This window comes from Phoxinus phoxinus (assembly GCF_949152265.1).
Source record: "Phoxinus phoxinus genome assembly, chromosome: 13".
NCBI classification, from domain to species: domain Eukaryota; kingdom Metazoa; phylum Chordata; class Actinopteri; order Cypriniformes; family Leuciscidae; genus Phoxinus; species Phoxinus phoxinus.
The window spans coordinates 27,017,834-27,036,481 of NC_136888.1; the positions used below are offsets into that span (position 1 = coordinate 27,017,834).

An 18,648-nucleotide genomic window follows, 5' to 3' on the forward strand; every position below is an offset into this window, starting at 1 on the left:
CACTAAGGCATTTATGTGAAATCGCTGAATGGCCGCAGTACTATGTGAAACCTTTAAGGCATGCCAATATCACAACTAGCCCCAAGTCGTTCCATTTGGACTCGTTTCCAGCCTGAAGAATGCTACTTTCTTGTAAACGTCAAGCTATTCAGATCTTCAAGTGGACACCGAGCTCCCACTGACAATAACCCTCCTTCATCCAGAAAGCAGCCATCTTGGACCAGATGGCTGCCTGCTTGCTGGCAACACAACATTCGTTTGTATAAGCGCAAATGGAAATCTGATCAACACAGCTACATGTGTTCCTTATTTCAACCCCATCCAGCCTTCTTCACTACAGAGAGATTAGCTGCGTGCTAAACATTACAAACCACAAACAGAAAGATGACCACTATCTGATGTGAGCGTGTAGGATTAAGAACAGAAAATCACTTGTCAGCTGATGTCTTACCATGGACCTGAAGAGATGCCAGTCTCCAAAGTTCATGTTCATTTCCTTCTTGAGCTCATCAAGGTTGCACTGAGACAGAACCCGGCCGTTCACGTTGGCCTGCAGTGACACAATTCGACCAAAACATTATGGCATTGAAAAAAATAGCTTACAAACTTTAGATCAATTGGATCTTGGCAGTATGTAGGGGGTTGAAACAAAGTTCACAATAGAGATGTTTAAGTATGCAGGCTGATGGGACACAGCTGGTAGGTTGACTAATGGATGTCTAACGGAGACATCAGATATGTCATTGCTTCCTTCAGATGTTGTCCAGTGGAAAGAAAGGCCTTATTGTGAATCCTCTGTATGCATCACATGGAGCTGATGAAACTAGTCAATGTATTTACTAGAAACCCTGTAAATACATATTCATCTATTGGAAAAGAGTAATTTACCACACCCCATGTCTCTGTCCCGTTTTCCCCACTTTTCTTTTAGTAATCAGTATATTTCCATGAATAGGGTACAAAATAGGGCAAAAACATAGGGCATAAAACTGACGTTTAGACTGACTGACTTTCAAAAAAATGTTGATCAACTTCAGGAGATTATATCAAATGAATAGAACCTAAAACCATTCATAATATTTTTAAAGTTAGCAACCAGTGGTGGACAGTAACTTTATCTGTATCTACTTCGTACTTAAAGGGATATTTCACCCAGAAATGAAAATGGAAAAAATTATTGAAAAAAAAAATTGTTTCAAACCTGTATGAGTTTCTTTCTTTTGCTGAACACAAGAAGACATTTTGAAGAATGTGGGTAATCAAACAGTTGACATTAGCCATCGACTTTCATAGTATTTTTTTCCATACTATGGAAGTCAATGGCTACCGTTAACTGTCTGGCAAATTAAAGAAATTCATACAGGTTTGGAACAACTTGAGGGTGAGTAAATGCTGAGAGAATTTTCCTTTTTTGGGTGAACTATCTCTTTAAGAACATTTCTACCTATATGTAATTTATAATTTTTATTTTGGGAAATGTTTACTTTTACGTCACTACTTTCCATAGCATGATATTGCACTTTTTACTCCACTGCATTCCTTAAAAACAATATCTCCCTTGTTACTTCGAACGGAAGAAATCTCCAACTTGCATTGAGAAGCAAGAGCGATGTGCGATTCGTGAATGAGTTGATTCTTTCTAATTCCAAAGAACCTGCTGAATTGGTTCACAAATAACACTGAATGATTCACTCGTGATTGGACTGATCCAATTGCAGCTGTTCTTGATTGAACAACTCACTGATTCGGTCAAAACGAGCCAAAAACGGATATCGTCGGAGCTCGAATGTATGTGCAACTAAGTTACTAATGTATTTTAGTATTGATTATTGTCAATAAAACCATATTTAGGTCATGACAAACCATTATTTGCGAACTAAATCTGCTATAAAACTACAATGTTTGTATAGCGTTAATGCATTTTGCCACATGTAACTTTTAATACTTTCATTCAGCAAGGATGCATTCAATTGATTAAACATGACAGTAAAGACTTAAATTATTTCAACCAAAATCGATTTCAAATAAATGCTTTTTTGACCGTTTTATTCATAAAAGAATCTTGCAAAATCACGTTTTTCACAAAAATATGAAGCAGCACAACCGTCTTTAACATTGATAAGAAATGTTTCTTTAGCACTAAATTATTTTTTATCAAATAAATGCAGTCTTGGTAAGCATAAGAGACTTCTATCAAAACTATAAAGAAAAAAACGGTAGCAGTTGTGTCGATTAATATTTTTGTAGAAAATAATACATACATATTTTTAAGGATTCTTTGATGAATAGAAAGAGCGAAAGAACGGCATTTATTTGACACCAAACTTTATAGTAGTAGTGTATATTTACCATAAAGATTTGCGCCTCTAATGTTTAAAAGAAGCAATGGAACAACAATGTGTACTGTGTTTGTCTATTACGTGCACAATAAAATCACACGCCAAACCTTTAAACAGACTGCATACTTTTCTGTGGACCTACACTCCTCCAGAACATACCTTTTTGATTGTGCCGATGTACTGTTCCAGCATGCTGGAGTCCAGGCCCTGGATCTGTCTGAGCTTCTCACACACTCCATCAATGCTAAGAGAACTGAGGACGACCTGAGCTCCACTAGAAACCACAGAACCAGAGCCCTACACACATACAATAATGTATTCAATATTAATTCATAATACATATGGGATAGCAAGACATGAGGCACGGTTAAAGCCATGCAGTGCAAAAGCAGTGCAACTCAAGAAAAGCCAAAGCAGTAAAGCAATGTCATCACAGAGTGAGGAACTCTTGAGCAGTTATGGATGAAGGAACAATACATGGATTATATTTCATATGAATCCTAATGAAATTGTTCCTTTCAATCATTTGAGGGCCTAGTTAACACCATAAATGACTCAAAATTAAAATTTTACAAGCATGTTTTCCATATGATGATGATACTGTATCTATATCTGGGGAAGCCTGCTTGGGAAACATCTACTGTGATAAGTAGCCAAATGTATATATATTTTTTGTAATGCCCATGACCATGATTCTTTATTCACAAATGAGTGCTGTGGATTCTCAACATAGCTTGACACCAATTGTTTTCACCTAAAATATTTGTGCTTAAGTCCTACTCATCGTCAGGAGGCATGTTTACTAAGAAGAAATACAAGAAATAAAAGTAATTTAGTGCATTGAAAGCTATTTTGGGAGGAACTGCAGAGCACTGAAACAGAAGCAGCCAATCAGGAGGAGCCTGTGAATAAATATCCACTACATTCAATGATAATTTAGCCTCTTTCCCTAAAATCTCATTTGCATTTAGATTCAAGTTGACGTCAAATTTTAACTTGACATACCAGTTTAAATGTATATAATGGAGAATAATATTTGAGACATTTTCAGTGAACAACACATCACATTTTCTTTACATAAATCATCATAATGGCTTCAGAAGACTTAATGTCTATTCAAACCTGTGTGCTGTATATTTTATGGTGCTTTTTATTCCTTTCTGGATCTGGACAGCATGTGATGTTCGCTTGTTCACATAAATTTGGACAGTGTATTTGAACAGAAATTTCAAAATGACAGAACTGGCTGTTCATTTTGTTCTGGTTCGAAGTGAAGCAAGCCAAAATGAGCAGGAGTCCTCTAAATAACACAGTAAAACACGGGAAAAACTGAAGGCTTTCAATATTTGTACCTGCTTGATTCTGAAGGGCTGAGATTTTATCTGGGAGTGGCAAAAGGAGAGGAAAGGAGGGATTAGGTCACATGCTTCAAATCATCAATAAATCAAACGCACACAAGAACATTATTTATGACGGATGCTGGTTTCACAGCGTCCGACCTGCACGGATTTCACAGTAATGATTAGATCAGGCCAAATCAAACTGAAAACTTCAGACGAAGTGACTCATAACAACAGCATTTTGGAGAAAGGACGAACTGGCAAAGAGTTTGAGCAGAAAAGACACACAGAACGATAAATGGCGAGAAGAAGTTGTTTGATTCCAAAACGGCCCCACCCTGATGGGCGAGTGTTGGAGCGGGGCGATAAGAGTGTAATTAGCGGGAGGAGGAAACAGACGCGCGCGCTGAAGGAAGCGGCTCTCTCTGCTGATAAGAGCGAGACGTCCCAGCACTGCTGATGCTAATCCAGCCAGCCTCTGATAGCAGCAGCCTTTCACACCACGCACAACAAAGCAGCCATGAGGGGACAGACCAGAGAGCGGATCAAATGATGGAGGCATGAAAGGGCAAAACAACAGAGCTGAAGGAAGGAGGGCAGGATATGAAGAGAGAAAGCAGAGGCAGGGCGTGACTCCAACGAAAACAGCGGGGAAGAAGGATGGAGGCGCAGGAATGGAGAATATGCTGCTGTTGTTGATGAATGATATGTCAGTGAGCATTGGTAATGGTTGTTATGAAGTGATTTATGATGTAATCGGATCATCTGAGATAATCTTGTCCAATATCTGGCCGTTTTTTTTTTTGAGGAACCGAATTCACAACAGTAACATAATTCTAACAGCCCGCAGTCAATGGAGAGTGCACACTAACTGTATAAATATTGTGTCATTTCATTCAGAAATAGTATTTGCATTTTTTTTACGTTTTATATCTTTAAATTAAAATGATTCAATAAAAATTTAAGTAAAAAGACCGTAATATTGTGAAATATTATTACAATTCAAATAACAGCTTTTTATTTTAATACATTTTAGAATTATGAATTAAAATAATTAATTTATAAAATGTATTCCAGTGATGCAAATTTTTTCAGCATCATTACTCCAGTCTTCAGTGTCACATGATCCTTCAGAAATCATTCAAATATGTTGATTTGCTGCTCAAAACCATGTCATGTGTGTGTATATATATATAAATCAATTAGTAAATAAAAGTTATACATGCATACACTTATTTACTAATTGATTATATATATACACACACATACACTTTCAATAGACTTCTGTTTCAAAGTCAAATATGGATTAAAGAGTCAAGGTGGAAAATAAAAAGGTTGTTTGAACGCTCAAGTTTTGTTCACATCAAGCTTTAGGGTTCAACCAGCGCAGGCTCAAACTGGACAGCTATGCAAGTGTAACATGCCACTAGCACAAGTGCATGTGTGTATGTGTGTGTGTTTGCAGACAATTAAAGATTCTGCTGCATCTTTTATGCACAGATATAAACACATACATACACACTACTAAAGTTACCATAGAAGGGGATGGAGAGGGAAGACCCTCACGTGAGTCCTCTCTGATTATATCCTGATGGAGGAAGAGCGGAAGAAAGAGGAAGAACCAGAGGATAAAAGACCATTGCAGAAGTGTGGACATTTAGAATGGAAAAGAGAGAGGACTGAAGAGATTGGCATGAACTATGAGAGTTTTCTCAATGTCGCTATAATTTTGAACTCCATCAGGTCTTCAACGAGAGTTTTCATTCTCTACAATGTACAGCGTCGTAGACAGACTTTCTGATCTACAATGTAGGCAGACTATATAAACAGCCAGAAATCACAAAGGTTATAATGTCATATTCATAAAACATTAACATACGAGTTAGAATGTATAGTGGCAGAGAGATTATTACTCATTTGCCATGCAAAAATGTTAGCTAATCATTACCGGTAAGCTCTCCATTTACATACAAAAGTCTTAAAGGAAGGGTTGCTGGTTAATTCTAAGACTCCGAGAGGAGGAAAGGAAAAAGGTTGTTTAACATCAAATTATATCCATATTTGGTGTAAGAAGCATCAGGAGAAAATGCTAGAAAGCTACAAACGCTTACAATATATAAAATGGCACGACACTGTGATTAACACAGAGACATTAAACCCTAAAACTGCTATGCGAGTTTAATGTGTAAATTATAGCTACAAGCCACAGGCTGTTTGTCACGAGGAGCTTGAAACAAAGTATGAAAAAAGACATTAAGTGCCAAGAGACATAAAGACATTATTGTGGCCATTTAGACTATAGGCAGTAAAACGCGTGTCTGCCTGCAGTGTACATACAGAGTCGTTTATGTACTTACTAGTCCCAGACCTGGGTCCTTATGGAGTTTAGTGGCAGGGCGTGAAGGGGTGTGATGGGGGTTGCCAGGGTAATTTCGGGGCAGGTGATAAACATGATGAGGGAAGTAAGGCTATAGATGTGGAGAGAACAGATGAATAATCAGGACTGAGGGTCAGATGAGCGCAACATCAGGTTCATTTAATGAAAGGTCAAACACCCATGAGAGCCTATAAACACACTGATGATTTATTAGGGCTGGGCTAAGTATATTTTATATCTTCCATTATTATTATTATGCAGGTGTATTTTTATTTACAATGCAGGTTATTTTTATATTACAAAATAAATAACTTGTTATTATTATTATTATTATTAATAATAATAATAATAATAATAACAGTAATAATAGTTATTTTTTATTAATCATGCTACTACAACTTGCTACTAATAATTAAAATGAGTAATTCTAATAATATCATTATTAACAATAATAATAAACAATAAGCTGAATATTGTATGAAATATTACATTATTGTTAGTAATAATATAATTATGATGAATAATCTTACTACTACTACTACCATTATTATAATTAATATTTTATGAAATATTTAAATTATTATTATTAGTAGTAGCAGTAAACCCCATAAATAAAAATAAACTCCAATATTTTTTTTTACAATGTTGGTTAATTTTATATTACAGCATAAATAATTTGTTATTAATAATAACAGTAATAATAATAGTTATTTGTATTAATCATGCAACTACAACTTGTTACTTATAATTATATTAATAATATTTTATATTAAATTATATAATAATATGAATAATAAAACAAAAACAACCATTATTATTATGGTTATTAATGATGATAACAACAACAACAATAATAATAACAACATATTTGTGTTGTAATATAAAATTAACCAGCACTGTGTGAATTGTAAAAAAAAAAAAATGGGGAGGACGCTTTCTAAAAAAACAAGCTAGAAGGTTAGTTTTGTTCTCACTCGTATATTGCTCTATAATTATCACAAGTATGCTTCAGTAACCGTAAACACGGGTGCATTTTGCTTGAACACAATACCCAATGTCTCACCCGGTTGTAGAAGGGGTGCTGGGGTCCCGTAAGCCCACTGAAGTAGCTGCTGTGCGGTTGAGTGGCTGGCATCACTCCAGCAGGGGGGAAAGGCCCAGGGAAAGAGCCCGTGGGAGAGCAGGACAAAGAATTCTGCCCAAATGCAGAGTGTGGCCGTACCGAAGCATCTTGCAGGGGCAGTGGGGGATAACTGACTCCTCCAAGGTGCATCTGCTCTCGTGCATCTCGTACATCTGAAACGAGAGAGAGAGAGAGAGAGAGAGAGAGAGAGAGAGAGAGAGAGAGAGAGAGAGAGAGAGAGAGAGAGAGAGAGAGAGAGAGAGAGAGAGAGAGAGAGAGAGAGAGAGAGAGAGAGAGAGAGAGAGAGAAAGAGTAGGAGAAAGTTAGATCCGAATCTTGGCCAGCACTTTAAAGGCATTCAAATCCTCCCACTCACAGTCGACTTCAGCCAAATGAAGCATTTATAGTACGTTACATGTGAGAAAAGAAAGGCCTCTGTGGTTTGATTCTCTTGGAAAAACACTGATTTCTCCCAACAGAAGCGGCAAAATCGCAAAGACGCACCTTGAAGAAAGAAACGTGGGAAATGGTTCCCAATGAAATTCACATTCGCTTTAACGTCAAAGTCTCAAGGGCTGAAACGGACGTCAGAATTAGTTTGGTTGGAAATAATATTTCTGAGTCACCCAGGCAGACCAAATAAGACTGGCTGGGTGACTCAGAAAACAAGCGGCTCATCGAGATTCAGTGATGTTTCATTTCCTGAGGTGAACACAATGGAGACCTTGCTCATCTCTCTGGGTTCACAAAGGAACCTTTATTGCACAGTCCATTGTCACATTGCACCATGCAACGTCTTCGGTCTCAAAGCACACACCAGCTGACCAATATCATGTGATGAGATAATATCACCACCTCTCATATTCGCAATGATTTAGAGAAGTCTGCATCAATAAATGAGCACTGTGTGCATTACGCATCTATACTTGAGGACTAAAACCCTGCATTTTTTTAATTTTCCAAAAACAATTTGGTGAGCTGTTTTCAATAAGCTGACCAAAAAAAAACTATTTTAATAATATATTTTAAATAATACTATAATAATAAAATAATTTAAAAAATGTAAATATTAAAACAATATTTTTTTGTGTTTGTCCCCATAATGTAGGGATTACTGGGAACACAAACACACACGCACTTATTACAAAAATATTTATTCTATATAATAACTTATTACTTTTGTTAAAAAAAAACGTTTTCGGTAACACTTTACTTAAAGCCTTTATGTTTCATAAATAACTAACTAGTTACATCTGAAATTGGTTTGTTTAATGCATTATACTTTCTGAAGGTGTGCGTTTATGAATAGATATGTTCTATAATGTATTATAAATGTGGTTAGAATTATTCATGAGACTATACAATGCATACGGTGCATTACAAGGCATAATAATGCATTAAAATTCTGTTATAATGCATTATACGAACAGGCTTTAAGTAAAGCGTAATGTTTTCTTTCACAGTGTTTATACCAGATGTGACAAAGCATCAAGCAATAAAAGCTATATCTTTCATCTAAATTTGACATTTTGTCAATTATTGTCAACTACCAAATAGCATTTATGTGGTTGGATTTTGATTAGTTTCTACTTTGCTTTATATAAAAACAATACAAATTCATGGCATGTCCTCCTTATTTATAGATGGGTTTGTACCTGCGATGATCTCCCTTAGTTTGGGATCCAGGTTGACAGTACAGGGCAGGAACATCTCCACATCCCGAGCGGTGAGAACAGGTGTGTGCGATGAGAGAAACACCTCAAAACTGCGAATATCACCATCGATCTCCAACAGAGGCTCCACATCTTTAGTGGTGGGGATGTTTTTAGAAATCCTGCAATGAGAAGGTGACAACGTACAGAACGGTTTCAGAAATTCAACAGATTTTGGGGCTAAAAATGTCCAAGATATTTAAAATCTTGGAGTGGGGGTTGATGCAAATGAATGTACAGTTAAATAAATATACAATATACTAATAATATAATTATTACATGTATAACTCCCTCAATAAAAGGCAAAATGCCTCTGAAAATCAATTCCGGCATGTACACATTGGGGGTTTATTTCTGATACGGATGCGGACTGATTGATTGATTGATTGATTGATTGACTGATTTATGGTCACATTGCTTGAGAACTTACTCTAAACTGCAGTAAAATGTCTCACTAGTCAACAAGCTCACACTCTTAGCCCAAGTTTTTGAGTGCATGTGGTTTCTGCAGTTATTTCTGCACCGCGATGTCAGGCGCTTTCAGATAAATGGTTTCCTATTGCAATTTATCTTATTGAGCGTGGGAATTCATATCAAATAAATCTGAAGATTTGCTTCTGCTGAACGCAGACATTTTGCGCACCCCATATTTCTTCCTCTATCTTCTTATCTGCCCCCAGTCCGCACCTCTGTCTCTCTGCTAAAAAAAAAGCTAGCTGGATCTTTTTATTGGTTGATATGAGGGCACAATAAGTCCTTTTTCCAAACTGATCATTACATCGTGAAGAGGGTGAGCTCAGTGCTTGGCCCCGTCCCATAACAACGGTTTAAGTAATCCGATTTTAGCTGTTTAAACTGGGCAGGAGAGAGCTGACACAATGACACTCAGATGACCTGTTGCTAAACTGAGATGGTGAGACAGAGTAAACAAACACTGATATCTAAATGCGAGACGATACACACCTGGAGGGAGCGTCTGAAATGGTCAGTTCATCAAATGACCTCTGACCTGATATGTCTCAGCTATTTATACGGTGTCCTTCCTAGATACAACAAAGCAACACTGTATTTTGTTGGTTGTTTGGTTGCTATTTCTGCAATGCCATGGTACAGCCTAAACTGAGAGCTCATTGGACCAAAATTCCACTCTGCATGTATAGAGTAAACATCATGTAATGTAATAAACATGCATGTAATGAAGAATCGTAAATACGGAGAGAACGCAGCGAAGCAAAATCTGAAAAAGCTCTGTAGTCAACATTTAAAACTGGATGACCACAAAAACAGTGTTTTAGGCCAAACGGTGGTGATAAAACAAGAAACTGTCTAATTTTTAATCAGACTTTGTTTTTTTTTAATAGTTTTAATTATTTTTATTTCAGTTTTAGTAATTTCTTCATCTCAGCATAAACTTATTTCAGTTAATTGCCAAGGCATCATTTCTAATATTCATACATGTTTTTTTATGTACTATATTTTATTTCAACAGCAGAAAATCATTTTTAAAATAACAATAATTACATTGGTTAACATAAAAAATTATAATTAATTAAACTAAAGTTAAATAAAAATGCAAAAAAATACAAATTCATTAACATTTAGAATTAATTCACAAAAGTTCATTAACTTTGGAAGCCCTAAAATGCAAACAAAGAAATAAACAAACAGAAAAAATAATAATAATAACTAATATATTAAGCCACATATGACAAATCATTCGAGTTCCAGAAGAAAAACTTCAATAATGAAAAAAAAAAAAAGATTCCCATGATGCTTCTTCAGACGGTATTAAATTACAAATAGTGACACATGACACATGGCTCCGCCTACAAGTGATGACATCATGCAAAATCGTTCTTATTAGGGGGAGAAGTCAAAGAGATCTAATGTACCAAGCATGTTATTTTGGTCAAATTTACACTGTAAAAAATATCTGTAGGATTTACTTTGAAACAAATTTCACTCAGAACTTTCTTTGTCATTTTTTGTGGAATATACTAGCAACACATTGAATTAAACATGCAATTTTTTTTTTAAGTAGAAACCCCGAAATAGTATTTTCTTGTAAAACATACTCCAATAATATTTATTTTATTTACAACTTAATTTTTTTATACGTACCGGTATAGACCTTTTTATAATTTTTATTGAATACATTTTAATAATCTTTATTATGCCTTTTTGTGTGCCAGTGAAATATTATCAAGATTTCACCATGACATTTTGTTGCATTGCACAGCAGTTTTGCTCAATGTGTGGATAGAAAAATAACATGTTGGTGAGGACACAGTGTTATGGTCATTATGACCTGGATGGCATGTTAAAATATCATGTTCCAAAAGGTTTAATTTTAGAAGACCATTTTAGTTAATTGCTTTGGTCTCATCATCCTCTGATGGCTGTATAAATAGCGATGGTCACCAAATGACTCAGAGTTTCAGTGGAGAAGTGTGCGTGTTGGAGGGCGAGCGAGTTGCTGGGTGTGAGAGCAGATGTTGAAGTCATTGGACAAAGGCCCACACTGTGCTACAGCAGGCCTGTGTGTCAGCGGGTCAGAGTCGGATGCTGTGCTAACAGTCAGCTGACCTTCCGCATGATGGACATTAGGTAGAGGTCTCGTACTTAGGGTGGAGGCTCAAGGACGTGACCAACATAAAGATCAAACTTCAGCGCAAACACATGCTTGCTTGTCTGTTCCACACACACACACACACACACACACAAGCAGAAGTATCACTTTAAGAAGGGCTGAGCAAGAGAGACGTGTGCTGGTGAGAGAGGTTTGGTTCATTTCCCACGCACTGGATTAGGCAGAACTGGGCAGATTGTGTCTCTTCCGAAATCCAGCTGGGCTTGTTTATTTGTATGTGTGTGTGTGTGAGCATGCACACAGACAAACAGGAGCCAGTGACAAGAGCCTCTCTAGAGAACCAACTTCCTCTGTCACAACACACACACACGCACAGTCTCGAGTTTGAAGGAACCTGCTTTACAGAAGAAGAACGTTTAAGAAAGATTTAGAAACCTTAAACAATTCTTCATAGCCAAGTATGTGTCTGAGACATTCGATTAATGATCTCTGAATTAGTGGCGAATTTTACAGATTTCAGTCTAAACACTGAATAATAATAATAAATTAACAGCAAGAATAGCTTAATTTTTCAATTATTTATTACTTATGTGTTGATGTAATATTTGTGTATTTGATTGAAATTGATGAACTTGAAATTATACCTCAAAAGAACATTTTACAGAACACTTCTTAAAGGGTTAGTTCACCCAAAAATGACAATTATCCCATAATTTACTCACCCTCATGCCATCTAAAGTGTATATGACTTTCTTCTTTCAGCCAAACATGATCGGAGTTATACGCGCTTTTTTGGGCTTCAAAAAACAAGGTTCCATTACTCCCATTATAAAGCTTGGAAGAGCCAGCATATTTTTTTTATTTAACTCCGTGTTTGGCTGAAAAAAGAAAGTCATATACACCTAGGATGGCTTGAGGGTGAGTAAATTATGTGATAATTTAAATTTTTTGGTTGAACCAACCCTTTAACAACTGGAAGTCTTTCTTTAAAAAAAATAGCAGCACATAATATCAGTGTAAAATATCAAAAGTGAAAATGTTAACTATGTCTTAAAACAAGATTTGGCTATTTTCATAGCTGTGTGCCACACATTATGAGTTCATAGTAGCAATTTGGACGTCCATAATGAAGGGTTTGTAATCATGTAATTCTAAATGGAGATGTTTGTCATTTGACTTGTTTATAGAATACTAAAACAAACACACACAACATACATTCAATAGTGCGCAGTGAGCAGTTGATGAGAAAACTGCTGCATTTAATCTGGCGTGTTGTGAGACAGCGCAAACACCTCAACACAGGCCTCGTCCAAACACAACACCCAGACTAAAACCTTTGAGGCGTCCATAAACACACCAGAATGACGATGTCATTCCAATGACTGGCTAAAACAAGACCAACCAGATGAGGAGGAAGAGACACATCTGCAGGTCTTCAGGGGAATTTTCACTCTTAGCCAGACCCAGGCTATCTCCCAACACATTTAATGTGCTGGTTTCCTTTGCCTTTACTTCAGCCTTTTGTGTTAGTCAGACTGGGATGTTTTTTCTGTCTTATTAAAATAATAGGAAGAGCAGAGCACAATGAGATCAGGAAATGACAGGACTCGAACTTTCATCACCCGTATGAGCACCACAGCTAAATGCGTCAGAGTGTGTGTGCTAACTGCTCGGGCACGGCCATAAATAATCAGATGGGGTTATGAGAAATCTTATCGCAAAATATAAAAAAAATCATTTCAAACAGTATTTTATAATTTAATAAACCAATACATGGATAAAATACCAATGTAACAATACATATTACTCTTCTTACACAATCATTTTAATATACATTTAATTCAATAAGTTTTGGAAGAAATTAGTACTTTAATTCTGTAAGGACATATTAAATTGACAAAAGTGACAGACAGTTAAGATGTTTTTTTTTAAATAAACTGTTCTTTTGAAATTAGAAATTTTATTTCTATTTAAAAAAAATGTATTGCAACAACTGTTTTCAGCATTAATGATAATAATAAATGTTTCTTGAGCACCAAATCAGCATATTAGAATGATTTCTGAAGGATCATGTGACCCTGAAGACTGGAGTAATGATGCTGAAAATCCTAGTATAATTAAAATAGTTTTTTTTTTTCTGTATTAAGTGTAGTAGTAAAATGCAAGCGCTCTTTGGGTGATGAGAGACTGCGGTCATCAGTTCAATATAGACTAGAGGACACACTCTTATCTCTGCATTTTCAAGCATTCCTGAAGTAATATTGCTTTATTGCTTTATTTTTTAATGACGTTATATTTTGAACGTTTAAGCTTAAACCGAACAATGTAATAAATGTACAGACATGTCTCTTTTGGCCAACCAAAATAGTTATGGCTTTAGAACACAATATCAAAATTGATATTTTAATATCAATATTAAAAATAATAAATAAAAAAGAAAGAACATTTTGCCCACAAAAACAAAGGAACCTATAGTGATAGATTAAAAAAAAAGGATCTTACAACAGCTTTTGTTCTTGAAGGTAACTCCTAAGCTTCTCAACTAGAGATATGGCTGCCTTAAATTGTCTATTAAAAAGAGTTTTTCCACTGTATTATTTTTTTTTTAATCAAATAAATGCACCCTTGGTATATATATTTTAAATTGTACCGACTCAAAACTATCGTGCCTGATGAAGACTGGTCGAAACGTTGCGCTGTGTGTTAATACATTTTTGGAGCTGCAATTTCAGTGTGCGGACATAATTTTTCTTTGTTTATTTAGAATTAGCTTTCGTTTCGCACGGATGCTCTTCAAAAGGAAGTTTAGACATGGTTTTCTCAAGGCCATCTGGAGATTTTTGTTACACATTTTGCCTGATTAAACATCTTTTCATTGGTCATTTTGATGCACAAACAACAGGAAGTAGTCATTTAGTGCATTCAGTCTATGATCAAAGTCAAAATTGCCAAAAGTGGAGATGCGTGTTAGATGGTTATGGATATGATATGCACAGTTACAGCTAATTTTATGAGACACAGTAGGCAGTGGATTAAGCATGCTAATTCCACCTCGAATACACTAGCAAATTTTTGTATTCAACAATACTAAATGCATGCATACATACACACACAAACATCATGCCATGGCCAGTGGAAAGCTAATCTTTCCCCAGCTGTACACATCAGCATGCTAAGAATAGCATTTATAATCAATTGAAGCTGATGTAATTCTTCCACCAGAAAAAGACAGCTTTTGAAGCTGGTGGGAGAAGCTGGCTGCGACATCAAGTGATTTGTTTAGCAATTACTTCTGACATTCTTGCCTTTACTACGAGAGAAAATTGCAAAGGAAAAAGTGCTATCATTCATCTGTCATGGAAGCACTGGGAATGAGGGAAATTAAGCTTTGCCGTTCAAGATACTTGCCATTTTAAAAGTGCACACAAAAGATAAAAGCACATCAAGAATACCAAAGGCGTTTCAAACAATACTGCTATTGATCACACCCGTGTTGCATCGCTCGGGCTAGCGGAGTGGCTGCCTTAAATGTTGAGCACTTGAGAGGTCTCTCGTCGGGTTTATCCAAATGCTAATCGATCCCAAAGCTGGCTTAGCCCTTTTTTTCCTACTCTTGTTCATTTTCAAAGACTCCCACACAAAGCAGCTGACGGGAAAGAGTATAATTCTCCCACTATTTTCCCCTTTGGCCTGGTGCTGAATGTGGCACTTGACTTTGCTTACAGCCACCCTTGTGTGGTCAGTTTGAGGACGCTCAATGAGGCCCAAACACGGTGATGCCACCCTGCCCTCTATAAGGGGCCAGAGACTCAAATGCCAACGCATTTCATTTCTGAACTCCATAAAGAGAATCAATGTGCCCATGAAAAGAACAGTCGCCATCACCAGCTGGCAGATTTCGTATGATAGGTGGATGGTGGCGGCCATGGGGTGTTGAGAGGAGGGACAGGTGGGTGCGCACATTGAGTGATAGCCATTAGTTAAGGAAGCATTCAAAGATTTTCTTGTATATGATGGTTTTATTTATTTAGATCTTGGTAGAATTGTATTTACATTTTATTAGATTAGTTCAAGTTCATTTTTTATCTCTGGCAGAGTAATAAACTCACAAATACATAATGACTGAAATAAACTAAGCGGTGCAAGAATCCAGAGAAACCTCCAAACTGGCAGCCATACTTCCAGAAATGAGTAAACCCATCTGTAAACAAAAACATCTTGCCCAGAATCTTAAAAAAAGAAATAATGAACTTTTCTCCAAGCGCTTCCCCAGAGCAGCAGTGGAACACAGGTTTACTGGAAAACAATAGATATTTATAGAACTAAGTCTAATGATGTTGGTTACTGGCAGTTAAAGCTTTGAGAATAACTTTGGACAATAATAATCAAGCAGACTGACAGTAACCTGATAAAAGTGACAATGTTTTATTTTTATACAACCCAAGAGATGTCAAATATCCAAAACAGAACCATATGATCAATCATAATCTGATCAAAGGATAGAAAAAAAAAATTCGGAGCATAATACTTTGTAGTTTTTTGTGTGTGTGTCCTCTGCACATGTTCCTGGATTTGACTGCAGTAACAGGAGGGGACATTAGGTGGCAACATACAACAATTGGGCCACCGTTTTCAAGAAGAAGAAGAAGGTGGAAAACAGCAATAAAAACAACTGCCAAAGGTGGAAACAAAAATAATGGAAGTGCAAGGATGTCAGGAGGAACATGTGCCTGTACAATTCAAACTTAAAAAGTAAAGGAGGCAAAACGATGTGTACTCTTCATCCAGTATAGATTTAATTGGAAAAAAAAAATGCAAGATTATCTGAATTTGAGGTGCTTCAGAAAGTTCACATAATAAAAAACAGCAAGGTACCATTTAGAGCATACTGTTCTTGCTAAACGTATAAATACCACTATCAACTGATTAAAGATATTTGACAGGATCTTGAGGCTTTTTGCCTGTGCAAGTAGGCCATCGTCTTCAAAAAAAATCTTTACACAGCCTCTACCTTAGAGTTACATTATGCACGAATGTCAGTCTTAGCCACACAACTGACAGGTTATGGAGTGCATCGTTCAGATTTACACTAATGTCCTCCCCTCAGATTTGCTGACACAACAATTTAGGGTTCCGGGTGTCAATTTCAGTTCCCCTGGTGATTAAAGTGGTAATTCACCGCTGGCAAGATGGGCTTTTCATAAAACTTGGCTGTCTATGCAGTTGAAATATGAACTTTCGGTGCTACAGGAAAAAAGCCTGTGGCGTTCCCTTTTGCCTGAAAGGTCGGGAAACTTCAACATTCATAATGCACTGGATGCCACATCCAACTGTTCATGGACGTGGATACAAAAATGCAGAAGTACTGTATTTTTAACAAAAGTATCATTGTGTGTCATCCGGCATTCATTTGACAGCTTCAGGGCTTTTGGTAAAACTACAGATGGTACTTCCGCATTTACGCATAACAGGTAGATCTGCATGAAGGTAACATGGTTACCTTGGAAAAAGTACACATTGTTCATTTGCATATACTATAAACATTGTAACAATACAAAGCTGGTTGAAAATCTGCAAACTTGAAGCCCTAACATGTGAGCCGACATGATGGCTTTTCCTTTTCTCACAATAATGGCCATGAAAATGGACCTTATGGCACAGACCTGCAAAGCATCACAGGACCGATCCAAAGAGCGATTTTAAATCCCTCTGTGCAGCACACAACCTCTTCCCCAGTTTCAAACTCATCTAATCCATCTGGAGGTCACTTTGTGCACCCAATAAATGCACTCCCTATCTTAGATTGGGCTTCTCTCCTTTGGGGAATAGATGGGGCTTTCAACCACCTAATCATTTATAGAGCCTCTGGGCAAATAATGGCTGCACTTTTTAAATTACTAAGTTTACCTCTTCCACCAAAGTTCTTGAAGGATCAGGTTCATGGACAAAAGCTTCTCTCCAAAGGCGGAGAAGAAAACACATCGAGATGCTAGAGACAAGACCGGTACGTGACAAAAATATGAATTCACGGGAAAGTGAGAAGTTCCAACTCAAAGGCAAAGGGGTTCAAAAGAGCAGAAGAAAGGAAGCCGTGTGCTTTTCAGAAGAATTACTTAAAGGCTTATTAGTCTTTTCGCATAAAGGAAATCACATAAATGTGCTTCAGAAGGCGCTTTTATCTTCCGACGTAATTGCGACTGAAATTACAATAATTGTACCAATTAAAGTAATCCTGAATGAACAGTATGTCATCTTAATGTTTCAGTACTTGGGAGAAGAGTCTGTCTAATTAGCTCCAATAGCCTCGCACACATTCACTTCGAGTGTCATTAGTTAGAAAGTTTCGCTAAAAATCGCTTTAAATCCTGGATTTGAAGCCCAGCACTGAGAGCCAATTGTTCCCTCAAAGAATAAGCCGAGCATTGTGACAGGAAGCATTGTGAGTGGGACGAGCCTTTCGGAAAGCGCAAGGGCTTCCATGTTCTTTTTCTTTCACCCGTGAATGTCACACCGAGTTCGCAGCCAAGGAGAGGCCGAGAAGTGTGGACGAAAGGTGAAGGGGCGTGTCCACATTGAATCCCTCCAGCGATTGGCCGTTTTGGAGCATGCCACGCCAACTCTCCTGGTGGGTTAATTAACAAGGGCCGCTCTCAGGGTAGGGGAGGAGGGGACATATGTTACCGGGCCAGAGCCGGCTGATAAGGGGAGGGCGGACTGGGCATGGTACCCGGCCCAGTCAGGTTCTGTCATACCATCCTGGCACAAGCCGGACACCAGATGTCAGAGCAGAACCGGCTCGGCGGGCCACACCTCGTAACAAGCGCAAAACCGGAGCAAAGTGCCATAAATAAACTCCCGGTGGACCTGACTCTGCTCAAAAAGTCCACTACAGATCATGGCCATCAGCCACCACAACATCTCTTTAGCTCACTCGCTCACTTTCCATTTGGACTTCCGTCTGTTTGCTTTTTTTACGGTAAAACGGCCCAAATGTGTCTCACTATAACCAAGACATTCTCAGCCCAAAATAATGCCCGTAAAGACCAAAAAACAACCATGACTCATGGTCCTACAGAATGGAGACCATTAAGTCCAGACTGAATGGCCTGAAAAAAAAGCTTCACAGTGAAACAGAGAGTGACTGAAGTGAGTGTGTCAATGTCGGGC

The 18,648-nt window shown here is 37.3% G+C and overlaps 1 protein-coding gene across 8 annotated transcripts in view; it reads right to left on the bottom strand.

Annotated features, from left to right (window-relative positions):
- Positions 1–18,648, bottom strand: part of kidins220a (kinase D-interacting substrate 220a) — a 48,817-nt gene that overhangs the window by 6,180 nt on the left and 23,989 nt on the right. For 5 of the 8 annotated variants that reach the window (XM_079632186.1, XM_079632184.1, XM_079632185.1 and 2 more), the window contains 7 exons: positions 8,835–9,013; positions 7,120–7,352; positions 6,037–6,147; positions 5,214–5,267; positions 3,692–3,721; positions 2,499–2,636; positions 452–550 (listed from right to left, as the gene is read on the bottom strand). In XM_079632186.1, the coding sequence (XP_079488312.1) occupies positions 452–550; positions 2,499–2,636; positions 3,692–3,721; positions 5,214–5,267; positions 6,037–6,147; positions 7,120–7,352; positions 8,835–9,013 (844 nt within the window). The remainder of the gene's footprint in view (positions 1–451; positions 551–2,498; positions 2,637–3,691; positions 3,722–5,213; positions 5,268–6,036; positions 6,148–7,119; positions 7,353–8,834; positions 9,014–18,648) is intronic. The other 3 variants (XM_079632189.1, XM_079632188.1, XM_079632190.1) reach the window with 3 other exon arrangements.